The sequence below is a fragment of the Mustela putorius genome, unplaced genomic scaffold (assembly GCF_011764305.1).
Source record: "Mustela putorius furo isolate JIRA1106 unplaced genomic scaffold, ASM1176430v1.1 tig00003853_pilon_pilon_pilon, whole genome shotgun sequence".
Taxonomy (NCBI): domain Eukaryota; kingdom Metazoa; phylum Chordata; class Mammalia; order Carnivora; family Mustelidae; genus Mustela; species Mustela putorius.
This window is the reverse complement of record NW_025422005.1, coordinates 176,094-193,206: the sequence shown is the minus strand read 5'-3', so window position 1 is coordinate 193,206 and position 17,113 is coordinate 176,094. Positions and strand designations below refer to the sequence as shown.

At 65.8% G+C, this 17,113-nt stretch overlaps 1 protein-coding gene across 15 annotated transcripts in view; it reads right to left on the bottom strand.

Moving 5' to 3' along the window:
- Window positions 1-5,658: 5,658 nt before the first annotated feature.
- Window positions 5,659-17,113, bottom strand: part of AGRN (agrin) — a 33,113-nt gene continuing 21,658 nt past the window's right edge. For 3 of the 15 annotated variants that reach the window (XM_045063452.1, XM_045063463.1, XM_045063464.1), the window contains 29 exons: window positions 16,933-17,081; window positions 16,737-16,842; window positions 15,886-16,002; window positions 15,639-15,803; window positions 15,316-15,459; window positions 15,087-15,211; window positions 14,904-15,009; window positions 14,474-14,824; window positions 14,255-14,392; window positions 13,689-13,816; window positions 13,440-13,554; window positions 13,238-13,357; window positions 12,773-13,129; window positions 12,358-12,553; window positions 11,983-12,198; window positions 11,309-11,538; window positions 11,088-11,222; window positions 10,779-10,875; window positions 10,505-10,669; window positions 10,272-10,383; window positions 10,048-10,059; window positions 9,691-9,807; window positions 9,320-9,521; window positions 9,154-9,241; window positions 8,911-8,934; window positions 8,301-8,333; window positions 7,836-8,060; window positions 7,278-7,381; window positions 5,659-6,926 (listed from right to left, as the gene is read on the bottom strand). In XM_045063452.1, coding sequence (XP_044919387.1) covers window positions 6,769-6,926; window positions 7,278-7,381; window positions 7,836-8,060; window positions 8,301-8,333; window positions 8,911-8,934; window positions 9,154-9,241; window positions 9,320-9,521; window positions 9,691-9,807; window positions 10,048-10,059; window positions 10,272-10,383; window positions 10,505-10,669; window positions 10,779-10,875; window positions 11,088-11,222; window positions 11,309-11,538; window positions 11,983-12,198; window positions 12,358-12,553; window positions 12,773-13,129; window positions 13,238-13,357; window positions 13,440-13,554; window positions 13,689-13,816; window positions 14,255-14,392; window positions 14,474-14,824; window positions 14,904-15,009; window positions 15,087-15,211; window positions 15,316-15,459; window positions 15,639-15,803; window positions 15,886-16,002; window positions 16,737-16,842; window positions 16,933-17,081 — 4,235 coding nt within the window. In that variant the 3' untranslated portion in view covers window positions 5,659-6,768. The remainder of the gene's footprint in view (window positions 6,927-7,277; window positions 7,382-7,835; window positions 8,061-8,300; window positions 8,334-8,910; window positions 8,935-9,153; window positions 9,242-9,319; window positions 9,522-9,690; window positions 9,808-10,047; window positions 10,060-10,271; window positions 10,384-10,504; window positions 10,670-10,778; window positions 10,876-11,087; window positions 11,223-11,308; window positions 11,539-11,982; window positions 12,199-12,357; window positions 12,554-12,772; window positions 13,130-13,237; window positions 13,358-13,439; window positions 13,555-13,688; window positions 13,817-14,254; window positions 14,393-14,473; window positions 14,825-14,903; window positions 15,010-15,086; window positions 15,212-15,315; window positions 15,460-15,638; window positions 15,804-15,885; window positions 16,003-16,736; window positions 16,843-16,932; window positions 17,082-17,113) is intronic. The other 12 variants (XM_045063457.1, XM_045063465.1, XM_045063454.1 and 9 more) reach the window with 11 other exon arrangements.

Genomic DNA, 17,113 nt, shown 5'->3' with positions numbered 1-17,113 from the left:
GGCTGCCGTCACCAGCTTGCAGCCCCTCGGCGCTCTCTTTTCCAGCAACCTCGTGGCCTCCCTTCCAAATGCACCCAGAACCCAGCCCTTTTGCTGGGCATGGCTCACCCTGCCTGCGTTTCCCTGAAGCCCACTGCAGCCCCCCCCACCGTGTGAACGAACAGCCCAGACACACGGACATGCTTCTGTTTGTCGCCCTGTGTCTTCACTGAAGCCACGCTCAGCTCGGACCTTGATGGCTCCCCAGGGTCCGTGGGTTAGTTCAGAGCAGCCTGGAAGCTCAGACAGCTGCCCCAGGGCCCCCCAGCCTAAGCAACATGCCTGCACACACTTTCCTCCCGGGGAATTGGGGGACCACCCTCCAGGACCTTCCTAGGCATGTTCTGAGCCTAGTGCCTGAGCTCTCTCCCGCGCTGGCTTGTTGGGGAGCCAGACCCGGGGGCAACTTTTGGTCACATAGCCCAGCGGGTAAGGCTGCCCGGGAAGGCCTCCTAGAGCAGGGGATGCCGCAGGGTGACCTCCAGAGCCAGCCACGGGAGAGTAGGCGAGGCCACCAGGAAAAGGGCAATGGCTTCATGATGTCCTTGGACCAACGACAGGACAGTGTGGGGCGGGGGACGTGGAACCCAGAACCCTTCCAACCCCCTCCACCACGGGCCCCTGCTCCGCTGCAGCACAGCCTCCACCTAGGGGCCTTCCCCGCCCAGCCCCAGTAGCCGCAGATTCCTGCTCGCGATGGGTGATGCCCAGAGCATTGGGCAGCGGTAGAGGGTGGAGGCCCAGAACCAAAGTCACAGAGAAGGGTGACGGGCACCTGGCTGTCCTTTCAGGGACTCTCAACCGTACTTCCCGTCCCCTCTCCTCCCCACAAATTGCCACTGGGTCTATCAGGTGGAAATCTCCAGGGGTGGGGTCCCCGTGAGGCTGCCGCCACTCGCACCACTGCCCTCCTGAATCCCGGGCGGACGCAGGGCCTCCCATCCCCCAGCCAGGCCTGACATGCAGCTGGGCGCATGGCAGACCAGGGAGCCTTGCTGCTGTGGCCAAGGGGGTGGGAGGAGATAGGGGGGCTCCAGGTCCTCATCTCCAATCCCCGTACGCCTCTGTGCCAGGGCCCAGGGTCCCCTTGGTGCCAGAGAGCTCCCGGCTCTGTGCTGGGTCCGTGACTCAGCTCAGCCTTGGCGACATGGTCTTGCAGTACCAGGGAAGGAAGGCAGGTAGGGTGAATGAGGCATACCGGGCTTCTGGCGGGTCTCAAGGCCTGGGCCCTTCAAGGCCCAACTGAACCTGGGCTGTGCTCAGGAGCCCAGGAACAGCCCAGCCTACCTAACCGAACCAGCCTAAACCTGTACTGGCCACTGGCTGGACTAGCTCTCTGTGTGGCCTTGCCCCAAACCTGGGACCCTGGGAGACATAGGAATGGCCTGTCACCGCCTACACTGGTGATACTGGGGCTGGACTCTCCAGCAGGGCAGACACTGTTGTTATGGGGAATCCGCAGTCCAGTGGGGAAGGGTTCCAGGCCTGGGGACCCCGGAGCGCAGACAGTGTCCTTCTCCATTTTCCTGCCCCCGGCCGCAGGCCCTGACCCTTCTGGTACAAGAGGAAACCAAACCGAGTTCTACCCCGTCTATACAGAACCAAATTAACCAGAGATATACCTTCCTCTCCGACCCTTGGAACGGCGGGCGAGCCCAAGGGGGCTCTGCATGCCCACCGCCCCACCATGGGGCCCAGCCCCCTCCCAGGCATCAGTATCAGGCACCTGCATCTGGCCCTGCCCCACAGTGCCGGAGGCCCCCGGGTGAGCAGTGCCGATAGACATGCCCATTGACCCACCAACCACAGGGCCACAGGAAGGGGACACGAGGTAGGGGTGGACACGGGGGACAGACCTCACTGTCCAGACCTCAGAGGGATGTGGGCCAGAGCAGTGACAGTCCAGACGGTCAGCACAGGGTGGGGCAGAGAGGGGCTGGCCAGAGCGGTCAGAGCCCCACCCGGGGCTTTCCCAGGCTGGAGCACGGTCAAATGCACATGACAGGGCCTTCTCTGGCACCAGAACTTGCCTGGGGGACAATTCAGAGTGAGGCTGAAGAGAGTCTGAGGGTCATTCCAACCAGATCTCAAAACCCGCTCCTCCCTGAATTTGGGCTATTATCACAGACAAGTTCCTGAGATCCAACTGATTTCCACTCTCTCTGAGCTCAGAAGGCCCATGACCTTGATGGAGGCCACTGTGCCTAGTTGCTTCCTCATGACATTCTTCCTAGGGATCCTGGGACCCTCATCACCGAGGTGCTGCTGGTGGGAGATGGGGGGAGGCAGGGGTCTCTGCCTGGGGCTAAGGAACTTGCTCCTTAGGTCCAGAGACACCCTGGGGACCCTGAAAATCAGACCTTGTCCACCCCTCGCCTATCTAGGAAGTTGCTCAGGGTCATAGCATGACCCCTCCTGTGACCTCCTGCCTCACCAAGCCCCCAGTGATGTGTCCCACACCTGCATGGCTGAGTCTGCGCTCACACGCGTGCGCACACGTACCCACAGAGCAGGGATCCAGCAGAAAGGGCATGAAGGCCCAGTTCCCAGGCCCTGGCCCAGGGCCCAGTTCCTGTCACTCTTCCCACTTTCCCTCTGCATGGAGGCAGGAAGCTGGCTTGACCTGCAGCTGCCTGGCTCTCGGGTCCCTACCAGGGAGTTTGTCCCCTAAACCTGGCCCTTAAGAGGGTCTGGAGGAAAGATGAGACCATCTAGAGAGGGCTGGTCTTTGTCATTAGGTACGGTCAGGGGGCCAAGACTAGAGCAGAGGAGACTAGACCCTGCAGGACCCTCAGAGCTCCTGCCCTGAGGAGTCCTAGGGAAGCAAGGGTTACCTGCACCCGGCAGAACCCAAATCCAGTGGCCAGAAGGGAGCCTGGAGCAGGGCAAGGAGTCGAGGGGAGGGAGAGTGGGAGGGTCTGACTTTCTCTTGACACCTGCTGCCCATGCTAGACTCCAACCACTGCCACCCGCCACCTGCAGGGCTAATTCTGTTCCTTGGGATCAGGGTACATCTGACCTTCACCCAGGCCACCCCCCACCCCCATTAGAAAGGGTCCCTTTCAACTGCTTGGGTGAGGCCCGCCCTTGTGGGCCTGGGACCCTGGCCTCGTGCCTTGGCCGTGGAGAGAGTTCTGTGCCAGGAGGTCAGGCCCGGGAGCAGGTCTCGGCGCTACCCGTCGGTGCCCGTCGGGCCCGAAGCCCATCTCCAGGGGTCGGGGAGTCCAGCCCCCTAGCGGCCCTGGCTCACCTGCACGAGGTCATGTCTGCTCCGCGCAGGGCGCCTGGCGGGTCCAGGCGGCCGCGCCCTCCGGCCACTTCGAGAAGGCCCCGCCCGAGGGCCCCGCCCACCCAGGGCCCTTCCCGGGGCTCCCTTAAAGGCGCAGTGTCCATACGCCGCCTCCGCGTAGGATTTGGGACGGAGTCGACAGTGTTCGAGGGCGTCGAACTTGAGAACCAGGGGATCCACGCGGGCGTCCCGGGCGCGCAGGGCGAGGGCGCGGGGCGGGCGGGACCCGGCGAGCCCCAGCCTGGCCAGCCGCCTGCGCCCAGCGGCGCGTAACCGTGGTAAACGCTTCAGTCCCACCGCCCCTGAGTCCCAGAGCCCGCAGGCCTTTCCCGCATCGCCTCCTTCACGGGAGGGGGCGGGGCGGGGCGGGGCGGGGCTCTCCCGGGGAGGTGGGGGTGGTCGGAGCTAGAGGAGGAGGCCCCTGAAGGGTGGAGCGGGCGGGGGTGGCTGTTCCAGCGTGAAGGCCAGTGGACCACCTCTTACTCTTCCCGCCTTGGGGGCTTCCCGCCTTTCCTCCCCACTAGACAGTCTCCTCCCTTCCTAAGTGATGCTTTGCTCCAGCTCCAGCTGCCCCTCATCTGCTGGGTTCCTGTCCCCCCCGGGGGCCGAACCACCTTTCACAAGCCCCTTGCTGGGGAGCGGCACTTAATTCATCTGGGCTCCCAACCTTGAGATGCCCTGGGAGGGGCTTCCGGGCCCTCTCCTGTCCAGCTGCTCTCAGGAGCAGCGCACCAAGCAGGGAAGCTTCTCCAAGCCCGCAGCTTCCCAGCCTGGAGCCCAGATCCCCCGCCCAGCGCTGCGGGAGAGCTGGTCAGGGCTCCCCTTCCTGCTCAGCGGGGCCACCTCACCTACCCACCCGTGGGCGCTGAGGCTCCGCAGGGATTGTCCTGAGAGCCCCTCCCTCTGGAAGCATCAACTCCCAGACACTTCTGGCCCCCACCCACCTTCCCCTTGACTTCCCAGTGTGAGAGCCTCTTCTCCCCTTGAGAGGGTCCCAGAACAGCCCACCTGCTCCCTCATGTTCAGCATCCCCTCTGTCCGGTGCGACAGGCCTCCTGGTCTCTGTCCAGTTAGCTCTTCGCTCCTCAAGCCCAGCCCCTCCAGGTGCATTCGGGTTGTACCCACCCACCACTGCCCCATCCCCCGGCCCGGCCCCACAGGATCTGTCCTGCCTGTCTTCGCCTGGTCCTACCACCCTGCTGGCCTGTCCTGCACCCGGGGCGTCCAGCTGTCCGGGCCAGGTCTGCCTTCCCTTTCCCCGCAGGGCGCCTTCCGTTCAGCGGCAGGGCCCTTGCACTGATGTAAGGATGTGAGGACCCCCTCCTGCCCACCTCAGGCCTTCATACCCGGTCTCCAGCAACTTGCTTACCCTCAGGTCTGGATCTGAGCGCTAGGGTTTCCTCGGGCTGGGCCTGCTCCTTATGCCCTGTATCACCACCTGTTTGTCCCTCCTCAGCCCCTTGGGGTTTAGGCCCCAACCCCCAGCCCCAGGGCCCGACAGCTGACTGGCACAGGGCATCCATTCCACACACATCTCCAACAAACAAGTTAAAGAAGAATGGATGAAAATGTGCAAGCCCAGGGTCTAACAGGTCACCCCCCCAACCCCGCCCCGCAGGGGGTGGGTATTTGTTTTCTTATATTCATTTTCTGCTTTTTTTTCTGTTAACAACAAAACAAAACACCAGAGTTACCCTTTATAAAAGCCAGGAATTCCAGAAAGGAAGCCACTCAACTCTCCCTTTTTCCCGTTCCTCGTTAGAGGCTCACAGCTGCTGTGGGACTGGTTGGTCACAGCTCCCCGGGGCCAACCCCTCTCAGGGCTTCCTGCTTGGGGTCTCCCAGCAGAGCCAAGGGTTGCCCTTCCACCTGGGCAATGAGAAGGGCCGCCTGCCCGGCCCCCCATGCACCCTGGCTGGACCCCCAGCCCCCCTACCCCCCACCTACCCTGCCCCCCAACCCCGCTGACCTCAGTCAGTACAATCTGCTCACTCTTCACACCGATGTAGATGACGCGCAAACAAGCACATGTATATGTGCGCTCCGGGCCTGCGGCCTGAGTGGCCTGAGGCCAGTCACCTCCACGGCCACCTGGTATGCTGGCCTCCACGGCCCCACCCCATGCCTGACAGGGTGCATGCTGCGAAAAGCAGCCCTACACACCTCAGGGCAAGGCCCTTTTCTTATCCAGAGCACCCTAAGGGAGCTTGGCGCCTGTGCTATGTCACAAACCTGAACAAGGAGCTGCGGGAGGGAGCCCGGTGGGCGGTCCCTGAGCCCCGCAGAGCCCAGGGATGGTGTTTGATGTGGACAGATGCCTGCACCTCTTGTAAAGTGTTTAGACTTTATTTACGGTGACGGACACACACACAGACACAGACTGGAGTTAGTGACATGACATATGAGGCTCGCTCCAGCCTCTGGGCTCAGTGGCCCATTCCCAGCTGTGGGAGGGTGAGGGGTGCCACCCCACAGGACGGCAGGGTGTGGGGGGAGGGGCAGGTGGGATGGGGCACAATATTGCAGTTTTCTCTGCTGCCTCTACGCCCACCTCTTGGCCTTGGTCTTGGACACCCCTTGCACCAGATCCGGAGGGAGAGTGCTCAGCTGCCCTTGGGCCAGGACAGGAAGGGTGATGGCCCTGTCACCCCAGGTGTCAACCAAAAGCAACGCATAAAGGTTGGTGGTCAGGCCCAGACATCCATCCTTGAGAGGGGGATGCCAGCTGCCCAAGCAAGCAGGCAGTGGACATCGCCCACACCACAGAGCAGCCCTGCTCCCTCTCAGAAAGCCTAATGAGATGGGCGGTGTCAGGGAGGGGACACAGCTAGGTCCAAGCCGGCTGGGGACACAGGCAGGGCTAGCTAAGGGCCCAGGTGCCCTGACCAGGTCTGGCCTGGCCTCTGTTCTCCAGCACTCTGGGCTTAGTGGACATGATTGAACGGAGAGTACAGTAGCCCCAACAGTAATGTAACATTGGTTCCAAGTCACAGTATTGGCACGGGAGGCCTGGGAGGGGCCGGGCTGGGCTCGAAGCTTGCCCTGGCCTACGGCACATGCAGGAGGGACACCTCAAGTGGGGACCCAGGAAGGCCTCCTAGGGCTTGTGGGGAGGAAAGGCCCCCTCAAGCCCCAGCTTGCTTGTCTGCGCTGGGGACACAGGCCCAGCCCGGGTGGACACATCGGGGAGGCAAAGCAAGAGGGGTGAGAGGCATTGGCCCAAGGTGGAGGAGCACAAGGCCTCCATGCTGCCCGCGCTGTCTCCCCCTGCAAGTCTTGTGACACAGAGTTTATCTGTGGTTCTCTGCTTGGACGGTAGGGAAGCTGGCCCAGCAGTCCCTCTGGCCAACACGTAGGCAAGAAAACCATATCAAAAAATTGATGAGTTTACAAAAATAGAAAATAATGACAACAGGGTGCGTGGCGGGCTGCGGTGTGTCTCACGGGGCGGCACAGGGCCGGAGCCCCGGCTTGGTGACAGCGTCTTCCAGCAGCTGCAGCGGGCGCCGACCCACCACCACGTCCCGGAGGCAGCCCACAAAGCCTGTGCTGTAGGCCTTGGGCAGGGCCTGGCCCGTGGGCAGCTTCTCCAGGCCACCTGCAGGAGGACGGAAGGAAGGCCACCCCGTTGTGACCGTGGGCAGTCTGGGGACCAGCCAGCAGAGAGACCCATGGGTACTCAAGAGACCCCGAGTTACCCAAGGCCTGTCAGCACCCTGGGGGGAGGGGGGCTCCCTGACCAGGAGACATGCTCCAGCCTCCCGGCCTCACAGTCGCCCCGGGAACTGCAGGGCCTAAGACAGGAGGGGACAAGTACCCTGGCCAGTTGGTGTGTGGACAGGGACGGGTGCACTCAGGCAGCACTCAGTCTGCAGCCCCAGGGATGGGGTACATCCCTGATTCTCAGAGCCTGGGGTACCCCTCCCCTGGACCCCCTCAGAACACTCACCCAGCCACAGGGCTCCGTCTGTGTCTAGCTGCGTGGCACCCAGCGGGGAAGAGCCAGTCACGGGAGCCTCGTTGCCCACCTGAAGGGAACCTTCCCTCTGCTCCCTGGGGGTGTGGTGGGTGAGGCCATCATCAGCTGCTTCCAGAGGGCACACCTGCCACCCCCCGATCCTCAGCCCCACATCCCTCTCTCCTGGAAGTCCCGCCTGGGGATCAGAATGAGGGGGCACGGATACCCAGGAGCGTGCCTGGTGGCTAGGGCAGCGGGGTCCTCACGCGGGTTACACTTTGCTGTAGGGGTGGCCAGGCTCAGACCCAGTCGACAGCATCTGGGCAGACCAAGCACTCCCTGTCCAGATCAGGGAGTCCCTGGCCACAAGTGCTTCTCCTTTGTCCTCTTGTCCCTCCCCCAGCCCTGGGAATGGCCTCAAGTCGGGCACTTAGCCCCGCCCCCACCTCAAACCTGGGCCCTGGCTACGAGTGACCGGGCATGCCCGGGCTGGGCAAGTCCAGGCGCCACCCGCCGCTGTTCTTGGCATGGCCCGGGCTTCCTTCTGACCTGTGCGCCCTGACCCGCAACCAGCGGTTGGTGTTGACGGGGACGGTAGAGCTCAGCACCACGGGCTGGGAGCCCAGGTCGTAGGCCAGCTGCAGGCGCCCGTCCACGATGGCCAGCGCGATGTAGTCGGCCCGCTCTGTGGCCTTGCCGCTCCACAGCACCAGCCCCTGTGTGGCCTCCGTGCGCAAGCTCAGCTCGAAGTGGCTGGTCTGCAAGGCCTTCTCGCTGCGGGGGAAAGACCGTCAGGGCCTCCGAGGGTGGCCGGGGATGGGGCGCAGGGGGCGGGAGGGCAGGGCCATGATGGCGGCTGCAAGGAAGCCCGGGGAGCCTGGACGGGCATGCGGGTGCACACCCACGTGGGACACACAGGTCGCGAGACGGACGGCAGCAGGGGGACCGGACAGGCAGACACACAGGCAGAGGAAGGAGGAAGACAGAGAGCGGGGGCTGGGCGCCACTGCTCACCTGGGAAGGGCCCCGGAATCCGGAGCATCAGGACTTAGAAGCCGGAAGAGAGGGGAAGCAGGTGAGCAGGGGACAGACAGGCTGTGGTGTAGGGTCGGGGGGGGGGGGGTACCTGGCAGCCCTGCCCCACCCCCTGTCCCCCTTTCGGCAATGGAGAGTGTGAGCAAGCACCCACAGAAGAGACACAGGCCACGCAGAGCCTGGGCAATGTCATGTGGACACATAGGGCTAGTGGGCACGACCCAGGTCAAAGGCAGAGGTCAAGAGGCAGGGCTCGGGGCTCCCCTGCCTGGGAGAGGCCCCCGGATGTCTGAACACGCATGTGCATGTACAGACACATATGCACACAGACACACCTGCATGCACACGCCCAGACCGGTGTGGGCTCTGATGCACGTACACACGTGCACGCGCACGCCATGGTGGTGCCTCAGGGCGGGGCGGGAGCTGCAGCGCATGCAGGGGATGACCTGCCCCTCTTCCTAGGCTCAGTCTCCTGCCCCGGGATGGGAAAGCCTGGCCCTCCGCGGGGGTGGGGGTCGGCTACTGCGGGGGAGGCGCTGAGAATGGGGGAGCAGGATGGTGTGGTGGGGGCCCAGGTGCTACTTACACGGGGATCTCATTGGTCAGTTCGCTTGGAAACAAAGAGACAGAGGTGGTGAGAGAGGAGAAGGTTGGGGGCGGGCGGAGGAGGGCAGCGGGCGGCTGCGGGGCCGAGGCCAGGCCTTCCCTGCTGGCCGCAGAGTGGTCGGTGGCTGTGGCAGGGCCCGCGTCTCACCCCGCACAGCAGGCTCACACAGGACCGGACGGACGGCAGAGGGCAGGGGCGCCCGGCGCCCAGGTGGCACGTTACCTCTCAGTCACGGCATTGAGGTACTCGACGTAGGTCTGTCCGTCGAAGGCCAGTGCGTCCACGTCCCCTGCCGACTTCTCAGTCAGCCCTGAGAGACAGTCGGGGTGAGGGCTGCCTCGGGCGGGGCCCCCCACCCAGCCTCGGCCAGGTGCCAGGCTGCGCTCACCCATCTCACCCTGCTCGCAGTGAGGCCCCGAGAAGCCCCCAGGGCACAGGCACTCGTAGGAGGCCTCCCGAGGGAGGCAGGAGGCCCCATGCAGGCAGGGGTGGCCGGAGGCCTGGGTACAAGGGTGGTGGGCAAAAGATGAGACCTCCACGGACCGCACCACGTGCTCCCGGTTCAGCAGCTGGTGGCCTTTCGAGGAAACCTGGGGGGTGAGGGGTAGAGCAGCGTAGTCTGGCCTGCTGTCCTCCCTCCACAGCAGCCTCCGCCCCGGACAGAGACCCCTCGGGGTTGGGCCCTTCCTCGGGACTCGACCACCCCTCCCACTGCAGAGCCCCCCCCCCCCCGATGAGCCCCGCCCCTGCCCCATGTACCAGCTGGATGACGCCGTCGAAGCCGGAGGACACGGCGGCCGCGCGGGCCAGCTTGCTGAAGTCAGGGGCCCCCCCAATATAGAGCGGCTCCTTCAAATTGAGGACAGTGTGCGGTACCTGGGGGGAGGTTCTGCGTGAGGGGCGTGAGGGGGCTGCGGGGGCTGCTCATGGGGCAGAGACAAGGACACTGGGGCCCAGATCAACGCCCCCCACACCCCCCCGCACTGGCCAACCCTGTCACCCGCCAGCGTATCCAGAACACAACGTTAATCACACAGATGTGGCCTGTGTGGAGACTCAGTGGGGCGGGAGCTACTCTAGGAGACGAACGAGCAGGGGGAGAGCAGAGACCAGTACCTTGCGGGATTTCTGGCGTCCGAAGAGCAGGGTGGGGGTTGCAGAGCAAGAGCCAGAGAGCAGTGGGGGCAGAGACCAGACAGACAGACGCCCAGGACGGACGGGGGAGAAAACAGTTCTGTGAGAGCCAGCTGTGGGGCAGGGACTGCTGTGCCTCCCAGGAGGGGAGGGAGCAGGGAGGTGGGGGGGAGCTGGCGGGAGGCCCAGGCCTTGGGGACACTCACCGGGGACTCCCCCAGCACGCGGGGCCCGTCGCTGACACGCATGGCCCCCTTGCGGCCACTGCGCTCCAGTGAGACCCTGGTCCAGGTGTCCAGGGCCACGGGCTCCTTGCTCCTGGTGAGGAGGGGGTACCATGAGCAGGCTCTGGGCCCTGCCAGTCCGTCCACCCAGGGGCCTGCGGGGACACTGCCAAGCGTCCCCGGCCTCAGTCCCAGGCCCGCGCGTGAGGGCGCACCTGATGACGGCAGCCCCCTTGCCCAGGTCATAGCGGAACTCCAGGAAGCGGTCCCGCAGCGCCAGGCACACGAAGTCCCCCTTGCCGTCTGTCCTCTGCCCGTTGTAGAAGAGCAGACCGCTGGGGCCACGCGCCAGGAACACCACCTCCAGAGCCATCTTCTCCCTGGGGTCAGGTAGCGACAGGCGGGGGCATCTCAATGGCCCTTCACCCTGCAGGCCGGGCAGGGGCTGGGGGGGTCCTTCCCCTCATCCGCCCCTTCTGTCCTACTGACCCCAGGTCCCGCTCGAAGGTGTGCAAGCCTTTCAGCTCCAGGTAGGAGAAGCCGTTGAAGTCAGGCAGGAAGGGCTGGGAATAATCCCGCTCAGAAGCTGTGGAGGGCAGGAGTGCAGTCACACGGGGCTGGGCCTTGACCCCTGGGGCTCCCTGCACCTCCACTGGTCTGTGAGCCCCAGGCCTAGCTCCAGCCCTAACGCTAGCCAGAACCCCGACCCTAACCCCACCCAGAACCCACACCCCAATGCCGAATCCCGCCGTCCTCATCCCCACCCTCTCCCTGCAACCGATGGCCCAGTGCCCACACCTGTCTGGCAGGTGGTGCCCCCTCGCCCCTGGGGGCATTCGCACGTGGCCTCCCCATCCGGCAGCACGCGGCAGGGGGCGGCCCCGTGGCAGGGGTTCGGCTCGCAGGGGTTCTTGTCAGCACCGCAGGTGGGGCCTGTGATGAGACACCATGAGGTCCCACGCCGACAGACACGCGGACGTGACCCCCAACCCCGCGCCCAGCCCAGGCTCCAGCCTCACCAAAGCGGCCGGGGGGGCACAGACAGTGGAACATGCCAGCCTCCAGGGCTCGGCACGGGGCCCCACCGAGGCAGGGGTTGGGCAGGCACGGGTGGTCCCCACACGCGCCCACACCGGAGCTCCGGGTCACAGCCCCCTGCCAGCTGCTGAGCTCCAGCCGCTGGTTGTTCACATCCAGGAGGCGGATGCAGCCCCTGAGGCCGACACGGATGGAGGTCCTTTCGAGCACCCTGCCGCCAGGAGGAGGGTAGGCATCAGAGGCCAGAGACCAAGACACCCTCTCCCCCAGCCAGCTGTACCACTGGCTCCCCTGCCAGCCGGGATGAGGGCTGCCCCCATCCCCGTCCATGCTTCTGGGGCTCTCAGGATGCCCAGTCCCACAAACAGGACTGAAAAAAGAAGTGGGTTGAGGGTCACGGCTCAGGACTAAAGGTCGGGGCAGCCCAGCCCCTCCTTGGTGGTCACACAACAGCCTGAGGCTCAGGGATGCTGCCCAGGGGACAGAATCGGGATCAGGATCACATCAGGGTCACTGCCCTCATCCACACTCGTGCTCCCCCACTGTGCTATCTGCAAGTGGCTTGGGCCTCTTACATGCCGACCACAGGAGTCAAGGGTCAGGACCAAGCTCAGGGGCCTGGGGTCAGGGGTGTCCCCCACTCCCTGATGCTCACACGGAAGCCTGGTCCGCCGGGACGCCGCCCACAAAGAGGTCTGTGTCCAGGTTGAGGCCATCAGTACCACTGGGGCTATGGCCCACAACAGGGGTCTCCCCATCCACGGAGAGCGTACCCCGACGCCAGTGCCGAGACAGCTCCAAGCGGTGCCAGCGGCCGGGCTCCACGGGCACTGAGCTGGTCAGGACCGCGGGCCCCGAGCCAGTGTCAAACCTGGGGAATGGGAGCAGGGACTCAGGACAGCAACCTCAGGCGGGGACCACGGCTGCACCTCAGCCTCCCGCCCTCCCCCTCCCCCCCTCAGCTCCCCTCTGACCATCCCTTCCAGCAGCCCCCTCCCCGCCGGCCACCTGGGCTGCCCTGTCCACTCACCGGAGCTGCGCCCGGCCCCCCAGCAACGTCAGCGCCAGGAAGTCCTTGCCCTGGGCATTGCCGTTGTACAGCAGCAAACCCTGGGGCTCCAGTGCCCGGAACTCCAGTGCCAGGCGCAGCGTGTGGTAGGCACGGAGGGTGGGGAAGGCCAGGAAGGAGTGGCCCCCGAAGGCTGGCGCAGAGGGGTGCGGTGCTGCTGGCAGGCAAGGAGGGACCCACTGGAGGGGCACGGAGGACCCCTGCCCCCTCGGTGCTCTGCCCCAGCCCTGAGTCCCCAGGCTGGCCCCAGCCCCATCACCCCAACCTGGGCCCCCTCGGCCTGGCCCCCAACTCCCACCTGTGGCTTGGCCCGGCCCCAACGCTTGCCAGCCCTCCCTCTGCCTCCCTGCCTCTCTCCAGCATGGGTGGTCTTTACCCTTCTCACAGACGGCACCCCTCCTGCCCTCTGGGCAGCTGCAGGTGAAGCTGCCGCCAGGGCCCTGGTCCTGGCAGGTTCCCCCGTGGAGGCAGGGCTGGGAGTCACAGGGCTTCAGCGGCTGCTGGGTGCCTGAGGGCAAGGGCCGGCGTCCAGGCACGCGACGGGGGGCAGTGGTGGGTGGCTGGCGTGTGGTGGGCAGGGCTGTGGTCCTGTCAGCAGGCTGGCTGGTGTGACTGGGGGACAGGGCCCGCTGGGTCACAGCAGAAGGCAGGTGGACCATGGTGGTGGCTCTGGCCGTGGCTGTGGCCACCGTGGCTCCTGTGGTGGCTCCCAGGAAGAATGCAGGAAACCAGTCTGAGGGCAGAAGAACCGTCAGGACCCCCGAGAGCAGAGCCCTGGGAGGGCCGGCAGGGGGAGGGTCCCAGGGAAGTGGGGAGGGGTTGGGTGGGCGGCGGCCCTCACCGAAGTCCAGGAAGCGCACGTGCTCCTGCAGCGGGCGCCTCACCCCCAGGGACCGGCGCCGGGACGCCTGTATCTGCCGGAGCAGGGCCTGGGCCACGTCGGATGCCCTAAAGGTCGTGGCTGAGAAGGAGGGGACAAGGAGCATGGGAGAACCCTACGCACACCCGCCCACCTCCTGGGAGGGGCCGGGACGGGGCCTCACCAGGGTCAAAGTGCACGTCCACGACGGCTCGGACGGAGCTGCCGGGCCCCAGGTCCCGTAGGCGGACGCTTCGGAAGTCCTTCTTCACGTCGGAGTTCCGGAAGAGGTCGTCCAGCTGTGGGTGGGCAGTGGGGGAGGGCTCTGGGGAGCTGCCCAGGCCGGACTGTCCGGCCGCCTATTCCAGCACCTCTCTGGGTGCGTCCTGGGAGGGAAGCTAGAAGCGGGGCAGGGCCGCGCCCCTGCACGTACTGCGCTCTCGATGCTCCTAGCGGTCTCCCCGAAGAGCTCCGACTTGGGGTCAGCCATCTCCGGTGTGTAGAACAGCTCCTGCCCCTCGACCCCCTCGAGTTCCAGTACACCCTGGAAGGCCCTGGTGGCTGTGGGGGAGGTGGCAGTGAGGCCCTGCTGGGACCAGCCGGGCTGCTGGGTGGGCCACGGGCGCGGACCCCAGCAGCAAGCCACATGGGGTGCGGGCAGGTTAGTCAGATGGTCGTGAGGTTAGTGGGGTCTCGGGGGCGGGGCTGGCGCCAGTTACCGGGCGGACTTCTTGGAGCAGTGCTCCAGGCCGGCTTGCAACAGGAAAGACACGTTAGCTGCAGGGTCCTGGGCACCCACGTGTGTGTGGGGGCCGAGACCACACGTGTACATGCCTGAGCTGCGTCCAAGACCATGCACACGTGTGTCCCCAAATCAGAAGACCGTACACCCTGAGTGCCCACCTGCGGGCAGGCCTCCTGCCTGGCAGGAGAGACAGCATTCCTGGCCGTGTCCGGCCACAGGTCACGCTGAACCCCAGCCCCCGGCCATCCACTCACCAGGACAGTTGGAACCCTCTGCGTCCAGCGAGGGTGTCTTGCCATCCGAACAGCAGCCCAAAGGGGAGTTGTAGCAAGAAGCCCTCTCCATGGGTGGCCCAGGGGTCACAGCGCTGCCACCTTCGGGGGGCTCGAGTCCTGAGGAGGTACAGTCTGAGCCTGGCCCTGGGGGTAGCCCTCCCGGGCCCCATTCCCCTGCGTCCTTGAGCCCGCGCTCACCCCCTGAGCCAGCCCCACTGGCCTCCAGGTCACCACTCAGCCCCTCGTCGCCGCTCCCGTCAGCACTGCCAGATTCGCCGAAGGCAGACGTGGCGAGCTTGGCTGCTGGAGTGGAGGCTGTGGGAGGCATGGTCAGCATGGGCCTCGTGGTAGTCCTGGGCATGCTGGCCGTGGTCCGAGGTCCTGGCGAGGGCTGAGGAGTGGGCTGGCTGTGGGGGGTCCTGGTGGGCGCCAGGGATGGGGTGCTCGGGGGGAAAGGCAGTGCCATGCTCAGGTTGGGCCCTGACGCAGCCACGGGTACAGGGGTCGGGCGGCCACCGAGAGCGACAGACTCTGTGGGAGGAACAGAGTCTGAGTAGAGGCCCAGGGCAGGCGGTCAGCCCTGAGCCGGGCCTTCTCGGTCCGTTCGAGGAGGAGAGTGGGGCCTTACCCTGACACGGGCCGAGGCTCCGGACGGAGATATCCACGCCCTGGCGGCAGGCAATGGTCCTCAGCTGGCATTCATTGCCGTAGGTCACTCCATCTGACCCGCAGACCTATGGCACAGGGCAAGGATGCTGCGATGGAAGGCCCCTCCCCGCCCCCCATGCCCTCTACGTGCCCCAGCCCTCACCTTGGTAGCACTGGCCTCTGGACAGGTGGATGTTGGGCACACGCAGCGGGCGGAGCCAGCTTCCTCCACGCAGGACGCCCCAAACTCACAGTGCATCTCAGCACACGTCTCGGGTGCCAAGGAGTCTGAGGCAGACACGGGAGATGCTGCCGGCTCAGGAGGCCTTGCCCCTACGATGGCCCCACCCCAGGCACGGGGAGACAAGGTCAGTGCCAGGCTTGGCCCTCACCTGATTCGCAGCCACCGGGGCCCAGGGCGTGGCCATCTGGACACTGCCCGCACTTGGGTCCGGCCACCCCAGGCTTACAGGAGCACAGCCCAGTCATCTGCTCACAGTCGTCCCGCACGGCTCCCCGGGGGTCACAGCTGCAGGCTGAGGGCCGGGGAAGGAACCCGAGGTCTGCGCCTGCTCTCCTCACTGGCGCCAGAGCCTGGCCCCATGCCTGCCTGGTGTGGGTCAGGCCGGGGTCTGAGCAGTGAGGCGAGGAGCACAGGGACAGGACACACAGGTGGGAGCGCTTGGCTGGGGACTGACCACTGCCCGTCACTCACGGGTGCAGCCGCTCCGGCCGTCAGTGACGATGCCACGGAAGTTCCAGAAGCCGGGCTCACAGCGGTCACACTTGAGGCCCCCAACACCCGGGCGGCAGGAGCACTGACCCGTGGCTGGGTCACAGGTGCCACCGTAGGAGCCATGTGGGTTGCAGTGGCAGGAACCTGCAAGGCCAGGGCAGGCTGTGGTCACCGTGGCTCTGTGGCCCCGCGCAGCTCTGGGGTGGGGCTGGGCAGGCGTACTCACTGGGGCAGCCAGCCAGGCCTACACCCCGGGCCGCCGTGGCGTTGTCCTGGCAGCAGCCGTAGGGAGTCTGGGTGCAGTGTGGGGGGGCCGCGGGGGGCAGCGGGGCCAAGGTGGGGCCTGCAGGGAGAGGCAGAGGGCTCAGATGGCAGGCATGGCCACGTGTCCACTGTGGGCCTGGCCACACAGCACCTCGGTCTCCTCGGCCGCCCCCACTCAGCCCTCCGGAAGCCACCTGCCACCAGGGCCTGGGTGCCTGGAGCTCGGGTCACAGGTGAGGAAGCCACGCCACTTACACAAACCCACCTGTATGCACAGCACCGAAAGCACGCAGGACACCCGAAGGTCAGGGACGTGCCGCCACGCACAGACCCACAGCCAGAACCGAGCCTGCTTAGGCTTGCATGTTTTCACAAACGCACATGCACACGCACACGTGGCCACGTTCCTCCCACACTGCACACATCCAACACACACGCGCGGACACACACCTGTGCGTACGTAAGTCTACACACACACAGGCACTTGTGCACACGTGAAAACACAGTAAACGTATTTACCGGAGCCCCGCCCGTCTCCCCCCTGCGGCGCGGAGGCCTCCCCCCCACCCCCCACGGAGCCCCGCCCGGGCGCAGACGGCGGGTTCTCAGGGCAGGACCGCTGACTACGTGGCACTTAACACCCACACACACAGACGAACGCTCACTGTCGCACCCCCGAACACTCTGTGCCTCCGTGCCCCTCACGCAGTGTCCACACGGACACGTACTGCACACCTGCGCGCACACAGCTGGGAACACAAAGGCCACGGCACAGACGCACACACGCCTGCCGGGCCCTGCAGGTCCACTCACCGCGGCAGGCGCCCTGAGCCGTGACATACAGTGCTCGCTGCGCCTCGCACCTGGCCTTCTTCAGCTCGCACTCGGTGCCGTAAGTGACCCCGTCTGAGCCGCAGACCTGGAGGGGTGGTGTTGGCGTGGGTGGGGTGGCCACAGCCAGCCGCCTGCTGCCCGCCCAGAGCCGGGGTGGGGGGGTGGGGGGCCTCACCGGGCTCCTCAGGACGCTGTGGCAGCTGAAGTCGCAGACGCAGGGCCCATCTTCCGAGTCCTCGTCCCAGACGCCGCCGTGCTGCCGGCAAAGCTCCTGCTCACACTCGCCGTCCTCCCCAGAGCCAGAGCCTCCAGAGCCGCACTCCGCTGCGGGGAGGAGCTGGGTCACCCGCGCGGCC